Raw genomic sequence first — 23,284 nt, 5'->3', positions numbered from 1 at the left:
CCTCAGTGCTTGGTCCCAAGCTCTCTTCTCTTCTCTAACATCGGTTCCCATGGACTTAATTATCATCTCAATGCAGAGGATTTCCATAACTATATATTAAGGCCTTAATCTATTTCTTAAATTCCAGTCCTGAATCATCTTTTCAAAATCTCAAAGTCGATGACATCTCAAACTCAACAAGTCCAAAACAGAACTCACTCTCTTCCCCAAAAACCCTTCCTTTCTTCCTAAAACTGTGATTACTATTGTTTGTATCATAATCCTCTAACCTATCCAGATTTAAAATATCAGTTTTATCATCAACTCCTCACTCAATCTCACCTCATTTATGCAATCTGCAGTCAGATCTTGCTATTTCTACCCTCCTGTTTCCCCTAAACAACCTCTTCCCTACACATATAACTATAACACCAATTGAGGCTCTTAACACCTCATCCCTAGAGTAACTAGTATAACTGACTTTTTGTTGGTCTACCCTGTCTCAAGTCTCTCCCATTTTAATTCTTCGACTCAGCTGCCAAAGTGATCTTCCTAATACATGGGTGTGACCATTCTCTATTCCATAAACTCAAATGTCTCCCTATTACCTCTAGGATCAAATATAAAATGCTCTATTCAGTATTTAAAACCCTTAACAACCCAGATGCTACCTACCTTTCCAGTATTCTTACGATTTATTCCTGCATATGTATTTTACTCAGCTACATTTATCTCCTTGGTTTTTTTAAATATATATAATACTCTTGCTTCCCGACTCAAGGTCATTTCACTGGCTATCCTCAATGCCAAGAATGTTTGTTCTCCCTCCTCATCTTCAACTCTCAAATTCCCTGGATTCTTCTGAAAGGCTTTCCTCTGTCCTTGCCCTCCTTCCCTCAACCTTAGTTGAGTGCTAGTGCCTCCTCTCTCAGATTAACTTGCATTTATATTCTTTTTATATTATAGGCACAGAGTTGTTTACATGTTGTCTCTCCCTTAGAAGGTAAACTCTGTTTTAATGGTGACTTAAATACCATCAAAGAAAATAAATCATTTCCAACTTGGGAAATGAAAACTCTCCAAGACATACTTACTATACAGCAAGCATAAGACTTCTGAAACTTTAATTCAGAATTATCATGAACTTGTAGGTAGATACCAAATATATATTGTCTCCTTAAAATAAATGTTTTAAGATCTGACTTCTTAGAAACCATTTATACTGGTTCCCTCTGAGAGACAAAGAGCAAAGATTTTTTTCATACTCATTGCACTGCTGTCTCTAAAATTTCACTATTCTTTTGATGTCACATAGTAGCACACAAATGAGCATAATCTGTATTTAAATAGCCCCTTCTTTCTCAGAAAGAAAAAGTTAATAAGGGCTTTAAAAAATCAAGGGGATGATTTTACAGGATTATACTTTTATTATATTTTTATATTTTCATTTTACTAAGTAATTATATAAAAATGTAACTATAAAAAAGTATGCTCTGTGTGTGTGTGTGTGTATATATATATATATATAGGTTGTGTTTTAAAGGCATATGAAATCATACAAAGAAAAGTTTTGTCTCTCTAAAGCAGAGATTCTTAACCTTAGATACATGAACTTTTAAAAACATCTTAATAATGGTATTGATTTCTTTTATATAAGAAAAATAAAATGATTGCTTTTAAAATAAAAATTAAGTTGAAAAGCATTTTTCTGAGAAGAGATCCATGGACTTCTACAGACTGCCAAAAGGGTGATGGGTTAATTACCATAATACTTTTTATAATGGTTTCCTTTTTAGCTTTTTTGACTAATTTCCCTTATGGAAAAGTAGTTTTTACAGTTACTTTTGGTATTAAGAGGAAAAATTTCTTTTTTTTTTTTAATTTAGTTTCATTTAACAGATGTGGTGTCTTTTATATCTGGTAACTTACAAAAAATTAGTCAGAAAATCCTTTCCCATGAATCGTGTCAGGTTACTGAAATTCTTAAGGCCAATTAAACATATATTAACTTTTTATTAAAAGTCTTAGACAAACTTTAATAGAATATTTAGTGAGAATTTTGTGGGAAATAAAGAGGAAAAGAAAGGAAAACAGTTCATTATTTCTACCATTTACTGCCTAAAAAAGAATTCCCTCTGGTTTGGACTGATTTTCACCTTTAAAATTGTTTTAAAACAGTTTTGTATTAGTATTCTTAATATTCTTTGAGATGTAATAGTAGTTTCCATGAAAAGTATTTCATAGCTAGAAGTAAACTATAAGAATATTAAACTAGTTAACTGCCATTTACCTGAAAGAAACTGTTGCAGGTGCACAGTATAACCACGAGCTGACTGTCATAATTGAAATCACTCCTTAAACATTCCACAAACATTTATTAAGTGCCTACTATGTGGCAGGCACTTTTGCTGGTTGCTAGGGATACCGACTATCCTATCAGTATAACTCCATAGATATAATCCCTTAAAACCCCTAAAATATAAAATTCAAATTTAACTTGGATAAGAAGTTACTAAGTTAAGGAACATATCTTTATTTTTAATAAATTCTATGATTCTAGCTAATATTTTTCATATGATAAGAGAACATAATAACTATTAAGATGAAGATTTTAATGTGCATTTTAAGTATAAGAAAAAATAAAATGTTTGCTTTAAAAATAAAAATCAAGTTTCTGGAAATGCAATAAGCAAAAATTCAAATTCTAATTTGAATGGTTTACAAACCTTTAGGTTCAGTATCAGACCATCTTATAGGAGAATTGTCATCACTTCTTTCTTTTTCTTTAGTCAGTTCACCTTGCTTTGCGAAACTATCACCTGGATTCTTCTCTACTTGTGGACACCTGAAAAACAAAATTATACTGATTCTAAATTCTCTTCAAGCGTGGATAAATTTGGAGGCAATGTATTATATAAATGGAAATAATGCTAGATTTGGAGTCAGAAAATATGGGTTCAGATCCTATTTCTGCTACTTACTCAGTGGGCAAGCCCTGTTAATCTCCTTTGGCCTCAGTTTCTTCATTTGTAAATGAGAGGGCTGAACCAAGTGATAAATGAAGTACTCCCCAGTTCTAACTCTATAATCTTATGACAAAGTCATATTATGTAATTATTTGAGAGAGTTGATAGACTAATTCAATGGTCTTCAGTGGCACCTCCTTTAAACTCTCACAGATCTTAAGGGTAAGGTAATAAGTATAAGAGGTTAAGCGGAAGTAGGCAGGGAATTAACCCAAAAAGGCAATGATACCTATTCAGCCTTTAAGAACCTGTAGTCTCGGACAAAAATTCACATTTATTTAAGCAAGTGAAAAAATGCAAATAAAGTAGACAGCAAATAAATTTTTACCACAATCCTTAGTTGGTTTGATTGCTTTTGAAATCAAGATCCATTGAATGCTATTAGAATTACTGGAGAGAAGGACAGCTAGGTGGCTGAGTGGATAGAGAGCCAGACATGGAAACAGTAGATCCTGGGTTCAAATGTGACTCACACATTCAAACAGTGTGATCCTAGGCAAGTCACTTAACCCCAACTGCCTAACTCTTACTGTTCTTCTGCCTCAAAACTGGTGCTCAATATCAATTCTAAGACAGAAGGTAAGCATTTTTTTTTAAATTACTAAAGAGGTAGCCAGTGAAGATGAAAATGTGACAGCTAAATATCTCTCTATTTTGAAGAAAATCATTGAAAAATAAGTGGGCACACCAATCAACAAACTTTTAATGTGGATAAAACAGGCATAGTTTGGAAAACTAACTTTTCTAAGAAAGAAAAACCCCAATTTAAAGTGGTTAAGGATTGCTTAACACATTTATTAGAAGGTAATGCAGAAACAGGATTTTAATAAATCAATGCTTGTTTACCATTTCAAAATCTTCACACTCAGAAAGCATAACAATTAACTTCCAGAATTCTGGTGATCAAATATGAAAGCATGGATGACTATAACTGGTTCTAAAGAACAGTTTTCAAGTTTATTTAGCTAAGCTGTTGGAAAATATTGTGATAAACTCACATTTAAAGCATTACTGATTTTAGATAAAGCCCAAGGTCATCCAATTACACTGGTCATTTTGTGAGAATGTGAGCATGCAAATTCATTAAGATATGCGCCTACCAGTGTTGGAGATTTACAGAAAGAGAAGAAAGTTCAGTCTACACTGCTAAAATATGTTAAACGATAATATCAGCATTTTCATCACATCATCAATACAGGCTTTATTACTACTACTTCTTAATTTTTAACATTGCACTTTCTCTAACTCTGTAAAATATTTGAATCAGAAATTTATTTTATCTAAACAACTACCACCACACCACAAGGCGGCAGCATTTTGGCAGCTCGTAAATATAATTTCATTAGTGTTGATTTTATAATTCATTTGATTTTTAAATTTTGTCTATGTAATGTTGATGATCAAATTAAAAATTACTTTTAAGAACCAGTACAAAAAATATTTATAGCCACACTCTTTGTGGTGGCAAAAAATCAGAAAATAAGGGCATGCCCTTCAATTGGGGAATGGCTGAACAAATTGTGGTATCTGTTGGTGATGGAATACTATTGTGCTCAAAGGAATAATGAACTGGAGGAATTGCATGTGAACTGGAATGACCTTCAGGAATTGATGCAGAGTGAAAGGAGCAATACCAAGAGAACATCATACACAGAGTACACTGTGGTGCAATCGAATATAATGGACTTCTGTATTAGCAGCAATGCAATGATCCAGAACAATTCTGAGGGACTTATGAGAAAGAATGCTACCCACATTCAAAGGAAGAACTGTGGGAGTAGAAACACAGAAGAAAAACAACCTCTTGAACACATGGGTAGAGGGGGATATGATTGGGAATGTAGACACTAAATGACCATCCCAGTACAACTATCAATAATATGGAAATAGGTCTTGATCAATGATACATGTAAAACCCAGTGGAATTGTGTGTCAGCTACAAGGGGAGGGTTAGGGGGGGAGAGAGTGGAAGGAAGGAAAGAACATGAATCATGTAACCATGGGAAAATATTCTATAAAATTAAAAAAAATGTTTTTAATTTGCATTGCTCTAAAAAAAAAAAAGTACACAATCACTTTAGCACAACAGAACAATAAAAACAGTGCCCTTGAATTTGCCATAATGATGTGTCTTAAGAGAAGCATATTTTACTTATCTTAATCTATTCTAGGACTCATGTACTTTTTTAACCTGAAAAATGTTCTCTCTCCCAAAAATATAAGTTCTATGAGGGGAAGCGCTGTTTCCTTTTTATCTTTGTATGCCAAGTACTTAGCATAGTGTCTGACGCACAGAAATAAAATTCTTGTTGGGTGAGAATTAATAATGGTTACAATTTGCATAGCACTTTAAAGTTTACAAAGTATCTCACATTTATTATCTGTTTTGAGCTTCATAGTAATCCTCTGAGGTAGATGCTACTGTTATTCTCATTTTACAGACGAGGAAAATGTGGTTTAGAGAGCGGAGACTTGCTCAGGATTACATAGCTACTAAGTATCTTAGTCAGCACTTGAACCCAGATCTTCATGGCTCCAAATTTAGTGCCATCTATATTTACAGAGTCACACACAATAAACATAGTATTCAGAATAACATTTCCTCAGATAGAAAAGTCAAACAGTTATTTCAGGAGAAATTGAGATTGTTATTTGATTGTTAACACTAAATTGTAAATAGAATAGAAATACCAAAAAGTTGCAATTACATTTCATTTCATTTGGAACAAAAAGTTTTAAAATATGTAAATTCACAAGCTAAACTGACAGTGGGCTAACATCTAACAATACTGAATATTACTGCCCATATGTCTTTCCAAATGTTTCAACTGATTAGCTAGTTATTGCTATCCTCATTGGAAAATGACTACACATGAATCAGAAGATGAACTAAAAATACAGCCTGCATTTAAAAATGTCAGGCATTCTTGAAGATGAATGTGAATGAAGTTTTATTTGGCAAAGTGTAGGTTATTATTTCAATGGCTGCTGACTGTGCTAAAAACTGATTGTCAGATTTTATGAAAATTGCAGGTTTCTCTAAAGATACATTCTCTAAATAAATTCAACACAACAAATTCAAAACAATTTAAAATAAATTCAACACAACAGCAGCAGCCAAAAGAATACTACTCCTGAAAACCTAAAGAACTAAACTGTATTTACTTTATAATATGAATAAAATGATAAACAAACCAACATTCCTCTACATCATTTCAAAAGACTTGTCAATCTGGTCCTACTCAAACCAATCTACAGCCTTAGTTGGAGTTGACCAAAGATAATGCTAAGAGAGCACAAGTTCTAGCAGGCATGTAATGCTGGAAAGACTGAGTACCAACTCAAAAAAAGCGTATGTATATACTGCTTACTTTTTGAAGAGGTTGATCATGAGAAGTCTGGTCACCAGGCTTTTTTTTTTTTTAAGAGGTAACAATGAAAACCATCTACAAACCAATAGAAGGTATCAACTGGCATAATTGGAGGCATTACCCACACTGATAAAATCATGGATCTTTTAAAATACTGAATTAACCTTGTACATTTTTTTTAATACTAAGAGCTTTATAAGATTAGTGTTCATGTTACATGACCAGAAAAGATATCTGGGTCCCAAAAGAGAGGCAACTATCCAATACCATTTGATCTGCCTTCCAACTGGAGACCCATATCCTTTGATAATAAGAGCTATGCCTTGATCTTATCAAAAAGATCAGGTGAATGGAGCTCTAACAATGGATACATCAGCATGTCCCTAGAAAGATTTCATGCCAACTGACAGCTGCAATAAACATGATTTCTTACTGCAGTAGGTCTTGGATGAGGCCAAACACAAAAGAGAACTTGTGGAAAAATTGGATGCACTTGACTAATACATTCTGCTCAGTGCTACATAATACAAAAAAAGTCTACCAGGGCAGCAAGACTCACATCTGCTCTAACGATGACTTTTCATTGAGTACTGGCATGCAAGGTTAAGGCAGGACTGCACTCACACCACCACAATTTTTCATCTAACCCTAGACCTGGTCATTTGAGCCTTAATAAAGACAGACCAGTATATGAGTTATAAGGCAGGAAAACCAATGTCTTTACATACAGTCTAGCCACAAGGGCTCTCACCTCAGACTTTCTTTGGTAAAATATTAAGCAACATGAGGAGGATCACATTTTAATAGGGAATAAACCCAAAGCTCACTTATAAAAATTGCTTGGAAAACTACAAAGCAATCTCACAGAAAACTAGGCAAAGTCCAACATCTTACAACATATGCCAAAATAATCTAAAGATGGGTACACAAATTAAGACTTTTAAAATGATATCACAAACAAATTAGGGAAACCCGGAAAGAATTCTTCTCATATCTATGAATAAGGGGAGAGAGTTCATGACTAAACAAAAGATAAAGAGATTCATGAGAGGTATAAAAGATAATCTTGACTACATCAATATAAAAATATTTTGCACAAATGAAACCAATGCAGCTAAGATTAGAAGGAAAGCAAGAAACTGAGTGGAAATTTACAGCAAATTTCTTGATGAATGCCTTATTCTCAAATATATAGGGAACTGAGCAAAATTTATAAAATAAGGGCCATTCCCTAGTTATACCAGATCTCAAACTATACAATAAAGTGGTAATCATCAAAACAATCTGGCACTGGCTAAAAGAGATCAAAGAAACAGGTTAGAAAATCAATACACAGTAGTGAATAATCATAGTAACCCAATGCCCTATAAATTTAAAGGTCCAAGTTATTAGGGGAAGAACTCACTTTTGACAAAAACTCCTCAGAAAACTGGAAAACAATATGGCAGAAACTAGACATAGATCAAACATCTCATACCATACACCAAGATAAAGTCAAAATGGATACTTGATCTAGAAATAATGGGGAATACCATAAACAAATTAGAGGAACACAGAAAAGTTAACCTGTCAGGCTTATGAATAAGGAAAGGATTTATCACCAAACAAGACATAGAGAACATTACAAAAAATAAAATGGATACTTTTTATTCCATTAAATTTAAAAGTTTTGGGGGCAGCTGGGTGGCTCAGTGGACTTAGAACCAGACTTAGAGATGGGAGGTCCTGGGTTCAAATTTGACCTCAGACACTTCTTAGCTGTGTGACCTTGGGCAAGTCACTTAACCCCCATTGCCTGGCCCTGATCACTCTTCTGCATTGGAACCAATAGACAGTATTGATTCTAAGATGGAAGGTAAGGGTTTAAAAATAATAATAATAATAATAATAAATATAAAAGTTTCTATACAAACAAAATCAATGCAACAAAGACTAGAATGGAAACAACAAATTGGGAGGGAAAACTTATACCAAGTGTCTCTGATAAAGGTTTCATTTTTCATTTCTCAAATATATAGAGAACTGAGTCAAATTTATACAGTACACAGTATTTTATACAGTATCCCCAATTGATAAACAGTCAAACGATATGAACAAGCAGTTCTCAGATAAAAAAAATTAAAACTATCTTTAGTCAAATGAAGGAATGCTCTAAATCACTACTGATTAGCAAAATGCAAATTAAAACAACTCTGAGATACCACTTCACACCTAACACAGTGGCTAGTGTGACCAAAAAAAATGATAAATGTTGAAGGGGATATGGAAAATTGGGACACTGATGCACTGTTGGTAGAACTGTGAACTGAAATAACCATTCTGGAGAGCAATATGAAATCAGGCTCAAAGGGCCATAAAACTATGCATATCCTTTTGCCCAGCAATACCACCACTGGGTCTATATCCCAAAAAGATCAGAGATGGGGGAAAGGACCTACTTGTACAAAAATATTTTTTTAGCAGCTTTTTTTAGTAACAAAGGAACAGAAACTGAGAGAAAGTCCATCAATTGGGGAATGACTGAACAATCTGTTTTGTATGATTGCAGTGAAAAACTTGCACCTTAAGAAATGATGAATAGGATGAGTTCAGAAAAACCTAGAAAGACTTATGTTAAGTGATTCAAAGTGAAGTGAGCAGAATTAGGAGAACAGTGTATACAGTAACCTAAATATTGTAGGGTAATCAACTGTGAAGGACTAAACTATTATCAAAAAAAAAAAAAAAGGTTCCAAGACAATCCCAAAAGACTCATAATGAGGGGGAGAAAAAAAAAATGCTGTCCTATGCTAAAGAAGGAATTGTTGGAATCTGATTGCAGATCAAAACACACCATCCTTCACTTTATTTCCTTCATGAGTTTTTTATTGTACATATGACATGTGTCTTCAATCACAATATGGAAATATGATTTCATGAAAGCACTAATATAACCTATATAAGACTATTTATACCTCCTTGGAGAGGGAAGGGAGAAAGGAAAGGAAAGAATCTGAATCACAAAATGTCAAAAAACAATTGTCAAAAATTGTTTCTACATGTAATAGAAAAAAATAAAATTTAATAAAGTTTAAAAAATGTCATTTCCCCAACTAATAGTCAAAGATCATGTGAGAACTTTTCAGAAGAATAAATCGAAGCTATCCAATATCATACTTGAAAAATGTTCTAATTCACTAATAATTAGAGAAATGAACATTAAAAATAACTCTGAGATACCATATCACACACATATCAGACCATCTAAGATGACAGAAAAGGAAAATAACAAATGTTAGAGAGGATGTGGAAAAATGTAAACTACTAACTAATGGTGGAGTAGTGTAACTGACCCAACCAATCTGGAGAACAATTTGGAACTATATCCAAAAAGCTTTAAAGTTGTGTATACCCTTGGACCAGCAATACCACTACTAGGTCTAAATTATAATTCAAAGATATAAAAGGAAAAGGGCTCATATGCACAAAATATTTCTAGCCTCTCTTTTTGTGATAGCAAAGCAGGAGAAATTAAGTGAATGTCTATGTAATGGAGAATGACTGAGCAAGTTGAGACATGTAATTGTGATAGAATATTATTATGCTATAAGAAATGATGAAGAAGATGGTTTCAGAAAAAACTAGAAAGCCTTATATGAACAAGGCAAAGTAAAGAGAGAAAGATGATGACAATCAATTATGAAAGACTCTGATAATACAATAATTTAAAACATTCCAAAGGACTCATAATGGAAAATGCATACCGTCAGAGTGAATCCATTGAGTGTAGATTAAAACATATTTTTTCCTCATTTTTTTCTCAACCTGGCTAATGTGGAAATGTTTTACATAACTTCCTATGTACAGCAGGTATTATATATCTTACCTTCTCAATGAGTGCAGGAAGGGGTAAAAAGAGGGAAATAATTTGGAACTAAAAATAAGAATAAATTTTAAAAAAACATTTTAATGGGGGTAAATGTGCACTCTTATTGATTTGTGGCCCCAAAATGGGGTACTCACCATTCAATTTCAGATTCAAGATCACAAAAAGAGATGCTAGAAATATTTTGTACATATGAGCTCTTTTCCTTTTTCTTTGATCTCTTTGAATTGAAGTATAGATCTAGTAGTGATATTGCTGGGGTTTTACGCTGGAAATTCTTCTAGGGACAGAAGAATCAATTTCAATATCAATCAATATGATCATTCATCTGGACCTTATATATAAATCAAAATTAACACACTGACAGAAATTAGGTGCAGTAAATACATTTATTTCATACTGTTGTGTTTTTTTTTTATTTTATGAATGATGTGGTACCCAAAAGTTCCCTCAGTCTCCTGGACAGAACAACCAACAAGAATGGTTGTGCCTTTCTTCAAAATACCAGTATTGAACCCCTATATCTTCCTTATAAAATGAGAGGAGTGAATATACTGACCCTGCAATTGATCTGAGTAGGTTTTTCTATCATTTCCTCAGTGCCAGAGCGAGGAACAAAATGATTAGAATGCTACCCCCACACTCCTAGTAGAAGACTTTATTACATACTTAAATGGCTCTATGGAGGGAGAGTTTGGGAATAAGTGTACAATTCCATCAAACATTTGTTTCCAAACATGAGTAGACTCCCATTGGTTGTCTACAAAATTTCTTCCAAGTGATAGTAACCAGTGTCCTCTTATCCCTAGCAATAACTGTTCTTTGGACTCAGAAGGGATGGAAAAGACTTTTTTAAGATATATTCCATTACCTTTATTGCACCCGTCTGTACCTTTTTTTATGAAAAAGATTCTTTGCTCAGTTTCACAGTGTTGCATTGTTCACAGAGTCAAGTTAGAATGAGGTCTTGTTGAATGGGGCCAAGAAAATTGGCTCTGAAAACAAGTGTTGTTATCATTGAGAGCATCAAAAGAAGCACTTGTGCAAGTCCTCTGCCAATGTAGTACTCAAATATATCAGAATATAATTGGTGAAATTTAATCAATTATATAAATATATTTTGGGATATCCATTTGAAAGCTCTGAGTTTTAAATCAATATCCATTGAGAGTGATTTAATATCAAGGTTGCAGCATGCAAATTTTATAAGTACAAAAATATTGGATTTTTGACAAAATTGTTATATATTGAATGTTACCAAAACATATACCTTATTCTATCAAAATTGAAAATGTGTTTAAATGTAAACTATGTATAAAAGCAATGTGTTAGAAATTGAGCATGTTACTTGCAATAATATATGATTTGTATTGTGAACCAAAAGCTTAAGGTAAATTGGTTATGACAATGTACAAAAGATACTATAAATTGGGAAGAATTGCCAGATAGTTTAAGCATTGTTAGTGAGTATTGAAACTAAGAAAAAACTGGATAATTATTGGGGAAAAAAATTGGTTATCACAACTTGTAAAATCAAAACCTTTCATTGAATATGTTAATCTTGGAAACTTTTCAGCTCCAAGATGCAATTGGTGAGATTTGTTGTTTAAGGTAAAAGCCACTGGAATTGCAACTAATATTATTTTTGAGTTTTGAATTCAGGTATAGTTGCCTGAGAAATCATTGAACTGTATCCGCCACTCAAAAAGAAAGACATGACTAATTAATAACCCTGACTCTTACCTGAAGTCAAACAATGTTTAATCCTTTCCATTTTTTCCTTTCGAAGCAAATTATTATAATCAAAGCAAAGTGAAATAATAATTGAAGCCCCAGAAATTTGAATGTATATAGTAAACAAATATGTTCCACTACTTACATAAGAAACTGTATCCCACCCCAAGTTTTTGTTTCAATTGGAATTACAATGAATCTCTGGTAAAATTAATTCATTTGTATAATCACTGAACATGAATTTGAGTAACTTATTTACAAAAACAAACAAACAAAAACAGAATTATAATATGGGGGTCACGGTTTTGTTTTTATTTACACAGGAAATGAACCCTTACAGCAGAGAACCTCTCAGGAACAGCTGAATATAAAAGAACCCAGACGACTACACCAAAGACCCCAGTCACTGAAGCCCATGATTTGACTTGAAATTTTTTATTTAATGAACTAATTAAGAATATTCTTCCAAAGTTACATGATTCATGTTCTTTCCCTCTCCTGTATTTGTTGTTAAACAACCTCTTTTTATTATGTTTCCTGTTAATATGACTTCTGATTGGTATAATGACCCAAGCATCTATGCCTTACAATTGATTTCTTTTCTTGTTTTTCAGTCATCATCAGATCCCTAGGCTCTAGCCTACGTCAAGTTAAATTGAAGTCACTGCAATTAAAAAATAAAAAAGGGGGGAAATGCCTGGAGCCATCAAATCCACGGTGTCTGACATGGTCACAGGTGAAACCTCAAGGATTGCATGGCAGCCTCAGGAAGGATGGAAATACCCACTCATTCCCCTGTGTGTCCCCTCTCTTACTAACACACTCTATTATTGGAATTGTAATGATCAATAACCTTACTCAACTCCAAAGAAATACAGAAGAACAGCTGAAGCCTGTTGTTAGAGCCACTATAGACTCCCATGAAAATCCCACCCTTAAATGTAATAATATAGAAATTCCCCTAAAAGTCACTTCATAAGATTTTAAACCTCCAACTGTGCTTGGATTTTTCACTCCCATGTACAGGAGCTTGCATAATAGCAGGCCAGGACTGCTTCCAAGCCTCCCTGATCCCTGAGCCAGAATGCTAAAATAGGGAGGATAATGGATGAAATATAGAAAAGTTGCCTTCCAAGAGAAGGCTGATACGTCCCATTACACTGGACTGTTTTATTAACCCCATAGCCTAGAGAACATGTCAAACTTACCTTTGAAAAATATTGAAAAATGAAAGGCTGTTATTGGAATAATATTTGGGCTGGGTTATGGTAATTGTATCTTTTGAAATCTGATTAATTGTATAATTGGTTAGTATAATGAATAACTATTGATTAATTGTGTAATGGATTAGAGTAAAGAATAACCATTCTTAGTTTAATTAGTAAAATGTAATGAACCATTATTCTCAGCTGAAACACATGTCTTAAACCTCATGGATAGGTGGAAAAATAATTTTTAGCCCAGTTACCCCTGTGACAAGAACATTTTCTGCAAAGCTTTGCATCCCTTGTTTAAAAGTAAAGAATATAGGATAATTATAGATCATCAATCAAACAACTTTGTAATTTAGTAAAAGTTAATGTATGACTTATTCCATTATCTACATGGAAAGATGTTGAAAATGAAACTACCTGCCAAAAATGTGTGTAGCCAATAAGTGTATAAAAATAAAATCACTCTGGGCCAAGACAGAGCAGTTTTCCTGCTTTGCCTGGCAGCAGGTTAAAGCGTTAACTGTCTCTCATTTTCCTTCTTCTTTCGCCAATGCCATCATCCTCCAAGGAATCCCATGGACCTGTGGAAGCTGGACTCCTGCACAGGTACACAAGTCTCATGAGGAAATCTAATAATTTGTGTAGGACTCCATTAGACAGAGTATGTTATGGAGATATATCCGTGTCAAATATACCACCAAAGTGAGGTAATATACACAAAAAAGTGTTTCTTTTTAATCATTTTAGCAAAGGCAAAAACGATTTTATCTTTACTTAAATCAAGAAGCAATTACTAGTTTTACTTTATAGAAAACTCTTTTGCTTTTATTTCGTTCTTTGTGCTTAAATAATATATGTTGTTCAGTTGTTTGGTCATGTCTGACTCTTCATAACATCATTTGGGTCTGGGTTTGGTTTTTTCTTTGGCAAAGATACTGGTGTGATCTGCTATTTCTTTCTACTGTTCATTTTACAGATAAGGAAACTAAGGTAAAGTGACTGAAATCAGGTCTTCCTGACTCCAGACCTGGGGCCTTATCCACTGTGCCACCTAGCTACACTAAATGATATATAGATTTGTTTATATTTTAATGCATTTTAAACACATTATTTTTATTATTATCAGGATTATTAATACATTTGTATATATGTATATATCAGAAAATTCTAAAATGAATCATTAAACAATAGTACCTGAAAAATTGTACATTTCAGACATTATTTGAATAAAAGTAAAATTCATGTTGCATAATTAAAAAGGATGGTTATTCTAATATTAGTTCCAATGCTTCATCCACATTTTAACTAGAGCTGGCACTTTTCTGATATTAGTAAAAATAACCAAAGCACAGAGGATACTAATGACTTTTCCACCTAAACGAATGATATGTTCTCCTTTGTGACACTTGTATGGCAAGTTAGTTTAGCAATATGTGGATAGTTTCTAATAAGTTTACATCCTAACCGTTTAAGAAGCAAAGTCCTGGCAAATTTAATATTACCATTACTCAATCTTCTTTCTGCTTACACTTCTTTCTTCTCTTCTGGGGCCACAGGATATATCAGCTCCTTTCTCATGGACACAAGGCTCTCAGGTTCCTCAAGTCATATTTCCTCTGGCTCATGCCCACAATCAAGTGAGCTCCTTGATGCCTCACATAGCAACTTGAAGGTTCATCCATGGAGACTATGCCTGGACACATTTCCCTACATTTGAGCATATTCCCAACTCCTTTCACTGTCTCCATTCTGGTAACACTGAAGCTTCAGGTACAGAAGAATAGACCTTCCTACACAATCTCAGTTGTTTACTTCCTCATCATTCAATGTCATCCAGCAATTCCTCACTCCAGATAGGCCTACAACCCTTCCACTATGCCCTCTGATGAAAAATCCTCTTACCTTAAACCCCTTCCTTTCTTGCTCCTTCCATCTTCTCATACCTAGCTCCCTCAATAACAAAACAATTCTGGTCACTCTCTGGCTGCACTTTCCTCTCATAACCCCTCCCTCTCCTGAATGATCTGGGGGGATTGGGGGAAGAGAGGAATGAGAATACTCTTTGTTTGCTATTTTTATTTGCAAACTCCTTCTACCATCTTTCAATGATTTTCTCTCCTTTGAGATTCACTCACTATAACTATATAACTATAAAAACTATATATATAACTATATAACTATTTATATAACTATATATATAACTATTTATATAACTATAAAAACTATATTTTTTTCCTGCTCAATAAATTCTAGGGGCTACAAGCATAAAGAATAAAACAATCTCTACTCTCAGGGACAATACATAATAACTAAGTAGATGTGTATATTTATAGGTATTCATGGAAAAAAACATAAAAATTAATATGCAAATATAAGAAATAGTTAAATACAAGGTAGTTTGGAAATGAAGGTGAATTCTAGCAATCTAGGGGATCAGAAAAGGAATGAAGATGATACAAAAAATTCATTTTCAAGGAAGTAAAGGATTCTATTAGGCAGATTAAGAAGGAAACGCAGGCCAGGCCATCTGAGATTGTGACAAGGAGAGGTAAGGAGACAGGAGAAACTGTGTTGTGAGAGATTCTTTGGTTGAATTCAAAAGTGCAAGGGGGAAAACAATATCCAAACATGATACAGAAACAAGTTTACTGATAGTTCTGAGGCCTAGATATGATGACCTAATGACTAATATAACTTTGATACAAATAATCCTCATTTTGTTTTTTGCCATGTATGAAGGGAATCCTCTCCTAGGATCATGCATGAGATGTTGTCCTGCCAGCATCCCTGCATTCCTGGAGCTACGTCACTTATGTCACCTAGGCTGGCCACTTAGTTATGTAACCTAGGTTACATGACTCTGAACCTGATCCAGACATGGCTCTGAATTTGACCCAGAAGGGAGAGAGAGAATAAAAGGGGCAATCCAGGAAGTGTTTGTGCTTCCTATTTGTTGGCTAGGGGAACTACTGCTGGGGTAAGGCTGAGACTACCCTTGTGGTAGATTAGATTAGACTATTTTACTTTTATCCTTCTACCTATTTCTGATCTTTTACTTATTCAAGTGATTCTAACAAACTTTATAAAATTCTAAGGACATTCTCTGAAATTTAATTCTTACAAATCATAATTCCTATCATAAAGAGCTTAGTTTTTACTTACATATCTTGTAAAGTAGATCATCTTAAAGTAGATCACATTTTCCATCAAAAAGGGGGTAGTTCTTTACCAATGGCTCATTTTCAAATAAATTACAATCAACAATGTCATAAAAGTGAATATACAATGACAAGTTTCTATGATTTTTAAAGTAATACTCTAAGTTATAGAATCATAGATGTTAGGACTGGAAGGGATATTAGAAGTTATTTTCTTCTTTGGTTAAGTATAAATGGAGAACAAAAGAGAAAATAAGAAAGGTCACACTGCTATAAACAGAATAAAAAGTAGAATACAAGTTTCCTCTAGTTACAGTGGAAGCAATACTCTCTCCAACAAACCATATCCCTCTCAAATTTTGTTCTACAAAATAGGCTTAAGCATACATCATACAATGATTACGAAGATATCAGTGTTGCATACAATGTTTTGCTACTGTTGCTGTTACTGTTTTTAACTGGATCTGTGATTTCATTGGTTGAAAAAATTCCAGGTAAAGAAATTCTCCTGACCAATTCAGATCCACAACTCAGAATAGCAGAGTATTACACTGAGAGGTTAAGTAATTTACTAGGGTTACACAGCCACAGGATCTTAAATCAGGGCATGTTGACTCCAAAGTGGGATTCTCTATTCCCTAGCTTACTCTGCTTTTCTAATAAAGTATATGGCATATAGAAAAAAAAAAAAGGAATCTACCTAAAACTAATATACTAGCCATAAAAGGCAATGGGAGGAGGCATGATATCCAAAAAATCACATTTAAACTACAACTATTACAATATTATTATGCTATACATAGTTGCAAAGGCAAAAATGAAACAGTTCCTGTTTTGCCTTCAAATGGTTTATATTCTAATAGAAACAGCATGCACTCATATAAGAATATATATGTGTATACATACACATATATATGAAGTAAATACAAAGTAACAGGAAGAGGATAATTGCAAGGATAAAACTATCAGTTGAGGAGGGAAATTAGGAAAGTCTCTTTTGTATTTTGAAACTTGAGCTGAGTTTTTTGTTAGCTAAGGATTCTAAGAGGTAGAAGTACAGTGCATTCCAGAATCAAGGAACAACCTATCAAAGACAAGTTGATAGAAGAGGAGATGGTGTATGTGAGGAACTGGCAATTAAATCAATTTGGCTGGACCATAAAGTATATGAAGGAGGTGTAATATATAATAAGCTTTAAAAGGTGGGTAAGCATTAAATTGTAAAGGGCATCAAATGCCAACATAGAGAAGTTTGTATTTTATCCCAGGGCCAGTTGGGAGCCACTAGAGTTTTTTGGGCAAGGGAATGAATATAGTCAGACCTCTATTTTATGAACAACAATCTGACAGCTGTATGGTATGTGATAATAACAATAATAAGTATAACTAACATAGTGTTTTAACCTTCCCTGTGTTATCTCATCTAGTCCTAACAACCCTGCAAGCCAGGTGCTACTATTATCCTCAATCCATAGATGGGAAAATAGAGGCTAAGACAGGGTAAGTGATTCACCCAGAGCCACAATTTCTGATAAATGTCTGTGGCAGCATTTAGAGCTCAGGTCTTCCTGACTTTAAATGTAATGCTCTATCTATCATGGCAGCAGGGGAGAAAGTCTATAATCAAGGAAATCTATTATAATCTAGATCAGAGATTTTATGGAATAGAATTGGGATTGGAATGGAAAGAATGCAACAGATGTTATCAAGGTAAAATTAATAAGACTTGGCAACTGATTAGATTGGGGCGGGGGAAGGGCAAAAAAGAGTGAAGAGTCAAAGATTACAACTCTCAAGTAACTTGGTGAATGGAAAGAAGATAGTAATCTCAAAAAATAAGGAACTTGGCAAGAAGTATGAGTTTGGGTGGAAAGATAATGAATCATTTTAGATAAATTGGTTTTGAGATACCTATAAGACATAGTAATGGTGATTACAATTAAAGCTTAAGAGAGAGACTGAGGGTTCAATAAATAAATTTGGAAGGCATCTGCATAAAGATGATAATTGAACCCAAAAGAGTTAATTAATTAAATCATTGTGAGACAGGCTACAGATAGAAAATAAAAGAAAGTCCAGTGTTGCTAATCCCTTAGGGCACATTCACATGTAGGAGGCAGGAAACAGATGATGACCCAGCAAAGGAGCAGCCTTTGAGGAGCAGAGGCAAGATGAGAACCCAAGGAAAAGGGTGTCATAAAGAGGTTCAAATATCTAGATTCTAGATTCTAGAAGGAAAGAGGAGTCAGAAGTGACAAGTAGTCCTGAAAAGTCAAGAAGGATGCAAATTGAGGAAAGGTTTTTCATGACTTTGAAAAAAATCAATTTCATTTAAGTGATCAGGTCATACACCAAACATTAGGGAATTAAGAAGAAGAGAGAACATAAAGTCAACAAGTGTAGACAGTTTTTCCCCCTAAGATTTTCGCTGTGAATGAGAGGAGAGCTATAGTGTGATGATGAGATCAATGTTGTGATAGGGTCATGTGAGGGTTTTTAAATAACAAGAGTTGCCTGGTCAAATTCGTAGGCAATACAGAATTAATCATTATATAGAGAGAGAAATTTAAAGTTAGGAAGATCGACTTACAGGTAAGCAATAAGAGGAGAAAAATGGAATCAGGAACAAGGAAAAAGGGGATGGTGCACAAAAAATGGTCACCTCATTGTCAGAAGAAGGAGAAAATGGTGAATGATTTCAGTGGGTTTTGAGATGAAGAAGTGAGAAAGAAGAACTCAGAGTAAATGGCCTTTATTTTTTCATTAAGGCATGAAATGAAGTTTTTTGATGAGAGGGAGAGGGAAAAGAACAGAAGAAACAGAGTCCCAGAGAAAGAGAAGGAAGGGCGGTGTGGAAGGTTTTGGGAGAAAAGGTTTAGAAAAGCTGCTAAAAGAAATTCAATAGATAATCAACTAGTGAAGAGTAAAGGACTGCCTTGCAACAGTGAGAACTCACATAGGTTTGGGGTGGATCTAGTCATCATGTCTCTATGGCTTCTTCTAATGGTTCACGACTTCCAACACCATTCAGTAGCAATAATTAGGGCAAAGAATATACTTAGGAATGAGATATAGGGAGATAATGGTTGATAGAAGATTATGTCACACAGCAGAATTTCAGAGTTTTTAATGATGGATGCAGAGCCAAAGAAATTGAAGAACTGAGAGTCCATAATGTTTGATAGAATGTCAACACATATAATGACTTCCTCTAGTAAGAGTGTTCCTTCCCTATTAGTCAGGTGCTAAATGCCTTAAGGAAGGACCTACGAGTGAAAAGAGAATTGCCACCAAGATCTAAATGGGACTATAAATCTGAATAGGGAGGGAACCTCAAAAAAAGAACAAGTTGCTTAGTGATGATGGTCTGGAAGCAGAAGAGGGAAGCAAAGAATGTGCCTACTCTTCTTCACCCAGCATATCAAGGGCCACAAGGAAAGGTAAATTCAGAACTGAGGAGAATAGCCAAAGAAGGAAGTGCCTTCAATGGAGAGTCAGGTCTTCATGAGTGCTAGAAGATGGAAAGAAAACAAGATGTCAAAGATGAAGGGAAGTCTATTAACAATGGAAGGAATGGACAGAGCTAGACTGGAGCAGGGCTGAGATGTACAGGAGTGAGAAAAAAAGGGAGTAGTAGAAGGGGAAGAAGCTAATTCTTGTTCAGTCAAAAGTTCTGCATTTTCAAGCTTGGGAAAGACATGAGAGTTTGCTAGTCACAGAAGAGCCTTTTAATAGGAGCTAGCACCTCAAGAGTCCTCTGAATGACAAAGAGCAACTTTGTTCTCTTCCAAGTGCTAGGGAAGAAGAAAAATGGGACCTGTTCTCAGTAGCGGTTCCTATAAGAAGTCCTGAGTCTAATACCTAAGTATCTGGTACTCATCAGAGGACCCAGATGCTTGAGGTATGAGTGTATAGTAACTAAGGCTCTGTTCACAAAATTACAGGGAATGGTATCTAAGGTTTGCATCTAAGGGTTGGATCTAAGAAATAAGAGACAAGGAATGTAAGAATCTGGTCTCATACAAAAATTTGGTCTTAAAATTCTAGGGAAAATGGCTTTCCCATGGCCTTAGTATGGTAATAACAGAATACAGAGGTGTTAGACTTAGGCCATGAGTCATGGCAGAGTTACAGAATATATCAGGGAACCAGCACAATAGTTTAAGGGGTAGAAACTAAAGATACCATTCTGTATAAGAAGACATTAAGAGACATCAACCATGGTTCCCACAATGGCTGGCTCCAATCAATTGCTCTCTAGCCTTATCCTGGTTTTTAATGGGTTGACTGGCCTTCCAACACAAAATATATAATCCTATACAATTATCAGTCCATCTAAAGAATATTTTTAATAGCAACTGACAGAACTATTACTTTAGAACCACTCCCCCAACTTCCATTAACGAATCATTGCCCACATGAAGTTCTCCTGGAGAACCAAGTAAAGGCATTGAGAAGTAAGGTACAAATATTAATTAAACCTCATTGAGTAAATAAAATAATACAATATAAAGCATAAAAATGTCTGCCTAATTATTAACTTTTATTGACTGCACAAATTTCCCCTGCAAGAATTTTATTTTTGGAGTACAAATTCATTGCTTACATTTGTAACTTAAATGCTATGGAATTCTATGGAATTCCAGACTAATAGGCTAAAAACCAAACCTAAACTATATCCTCAGGGGTTAGAATGTTCTCTTTTATGATATTTTTAACATATTACCATTTTTTGGTCTTTGAAGGTTAAGTTTCACTTTCTCAAAATGAAATACTAGAATTAATCCATCTGACTAAAAGTTACAATTAAAAACACACCAGTTAGAAATTATTTTAAATAAAAGTTAAGAAATATTCTTTTAAAAGCCAGAAACATTTTCCATGCTTCTACTAATGATCTATTCCAAAAGAATAAAAAGGAAATTAACCCACACAAAAAGGGAAAACAATTACAAAGATCAGAGAAAATAAAATCTGGAAGCCCTTCATTCTCTATTTTAAAGCTTTGGGCTCCCTCTGCTGAAAATCTGTAAAATTATATTAATGAAATTTAAAATAGTAATGTGAACTCCTTTCACCAAATAATACATTGCTTGCCTAGTTACTAAAAAATAATGCAAAAAATTATCTTAAATCTTTATTGCCTGTTTTATCTTGTGATCCTATCACTTGTTTGGCTATGAACTCTTCCCTTATCCATATATCCAAAAGATAATTTCTTCCTTATTCCTCTAACTGATTTATGATTTGACTTTTTATAACCAAGTTAGGCAATTTCAAAGAAAGAAATTCAGGCTATTAATAATCATAAGAAAAAAAGAAAGGTCTACATCACTAATGATCATAAAGATGCAAATTACAGCAACTTTGAGGTTCTACTTCACACCTATGAGACTGACAATGATAACAAAAGAAGAAAATAACAAACGTGGCAGAATTTGTGGGAAAACAAATACTCTAGTTCACTATTGATGGAGCTGTCAATTGTTTCTGCCATTCCAGAAAGTAATTTGGAATTATACCTCCAAAAAAATCACTAGATTAATGCATACTATTAAAATCAGCTATACCACAACCAAATCTGATAATTCAGACAGATGGGGGGTAGGGGAAAGAAAAGGTTTGATACGTATAAAAATATTTATAGGAGTTTTTTTCCTGGTAAACAAAAAACTGTAAACTAAGGGGATATCTTCCCATGGGCAATGGTTAAACTAACTGTATGAATGTAATGGAATATCATTGTGCATCCTGATCAGCTACGTCCACCCAAGCTGCACTCAGGACTTTTTCTACCAATCCCCTTTTGAGTTCTTATGTGTTATATTCCAACAGAATGTAAGTTTCTTGAAGACCAGGATTATGTTTCTTTCTACTTGTTTTCATATTCCAGGGGACTAACATAGTGCTGGCCATACAGAGTTTACTAAATATTAGTTGAGTGACTAATTGACTAATACTAAAACTATAGTGAGAGAACTAATAGTTATATAAAACCAAGAACCATTTCCAAGTAGATAAGTAGGCAAAGGATATAAACACACAGTTCTCAAAAGAATTAACCATATGAAAGATTACTCCAGATCACTAATAAGAGAAATACAAATGAAAATAACTGAGACTGCATCTCATAGTTATCAAAAAGGTAAAAATTATAAAAGATGGAGAAAAACAATGTTGGAGGGACTTTGGAAAGATAGATACATTAACACCTTTGTTGGTGGTGGTGTGAATTAGTCCAACCATGCTGGAAAGCAATTTGAAACACTAAAATGTTCTTATACTCTAACAAAGAGATGTCATTGCTAGACTTATACCACAGGTAAGTAAAAAACAGAGAGAAAAAAACATTTTTTATTAGCATTAGAAATGCAATAAATGTCAGCTGATTGAAGAAAGACTAAACATTCTTGTACATTATTCTAGGCTGGGCTAATTCAGGTCAACTCTCTAATAGCTAAAGTCTGATCCTAGAACGAAATGAGACGCAAGTCATATAGAGCTTAATAGAAAATTTCTGTGCTATAAGAATAATGAATACAAAAAATTCAGAGAAGCATGGAAAGACTTACATGATAAAGAGTGAAATAAGTAAAACCAAGAAACCCTACATTATATCTACAACAATATGAATGGAAAAAAAAAACTAAGACTAAACGGATTGATTATAAATGCTTTCCTCAAAAGCCTTAATAAGCAATGTCCCCTAAGAAGGTATGAGAAAAAATTCCTTCCTCTCCTTTCATTGGAAGAGTGGGTAACCAAGCATATGAAATACTTTAGATCCTGTCAACTTCAGTTGATATGTTGGTTGATTTTGCTATTACAAGTCTGTATTTTTTAAAACTTAATTGAAACAATAAGAAGGCATCTTTTGTACTCTTTCTGACACTGACAAAGAATTTCTCCTTTTTTTGTAAGAAATTAAAATAATCTA

The 23,284-nt window shown here is 34.0% G+C and overlaps 1 protein-coding gene across 1 annotated transcript in view; it reads right to left on the bottom strand.

Moving 5' to 3' along the window:
- Positions 1 to 23,284, bottom strand: part of SENP7 (SUMO specific peptidase 7) — a 161,802-nt gene that overhangs the window by 75,210 nt on the left and 63,308 nt on the right. The window contains exon 7 of the mRNA XM_044670123.1: positions 2,706 to 2,824. Within this exon, the coding sequence (XP_044526058.1) occupies positions 2,706 to 2,824 (119 nt within the window). The remainder of the gene's footprint in view (positions 1 to 2,705; positions 2,825 to 23,284) is intronic.

Source organism: Gracilinanus agilis, chromosome 3 (assembly GCF_016433145.1).
Source record: "Gracilinanus agilis isolate LMUSP501 chromosome 3, AgileGrace, whole genome shotgun sequence".
Taxonomy (NCBI): domain Eukaryota; kingdom Metazoa; phylum Chordata; class Mammalia; order Didelphimorphia; family Didelphidae; genus Gracilinanus; species Gracilinanus agilis.
The sequence above is the reverse complement of the archived record's forward strand: the minus strand, read 5'-3'. Positions and strand labels throughout refer to the sequence as shown.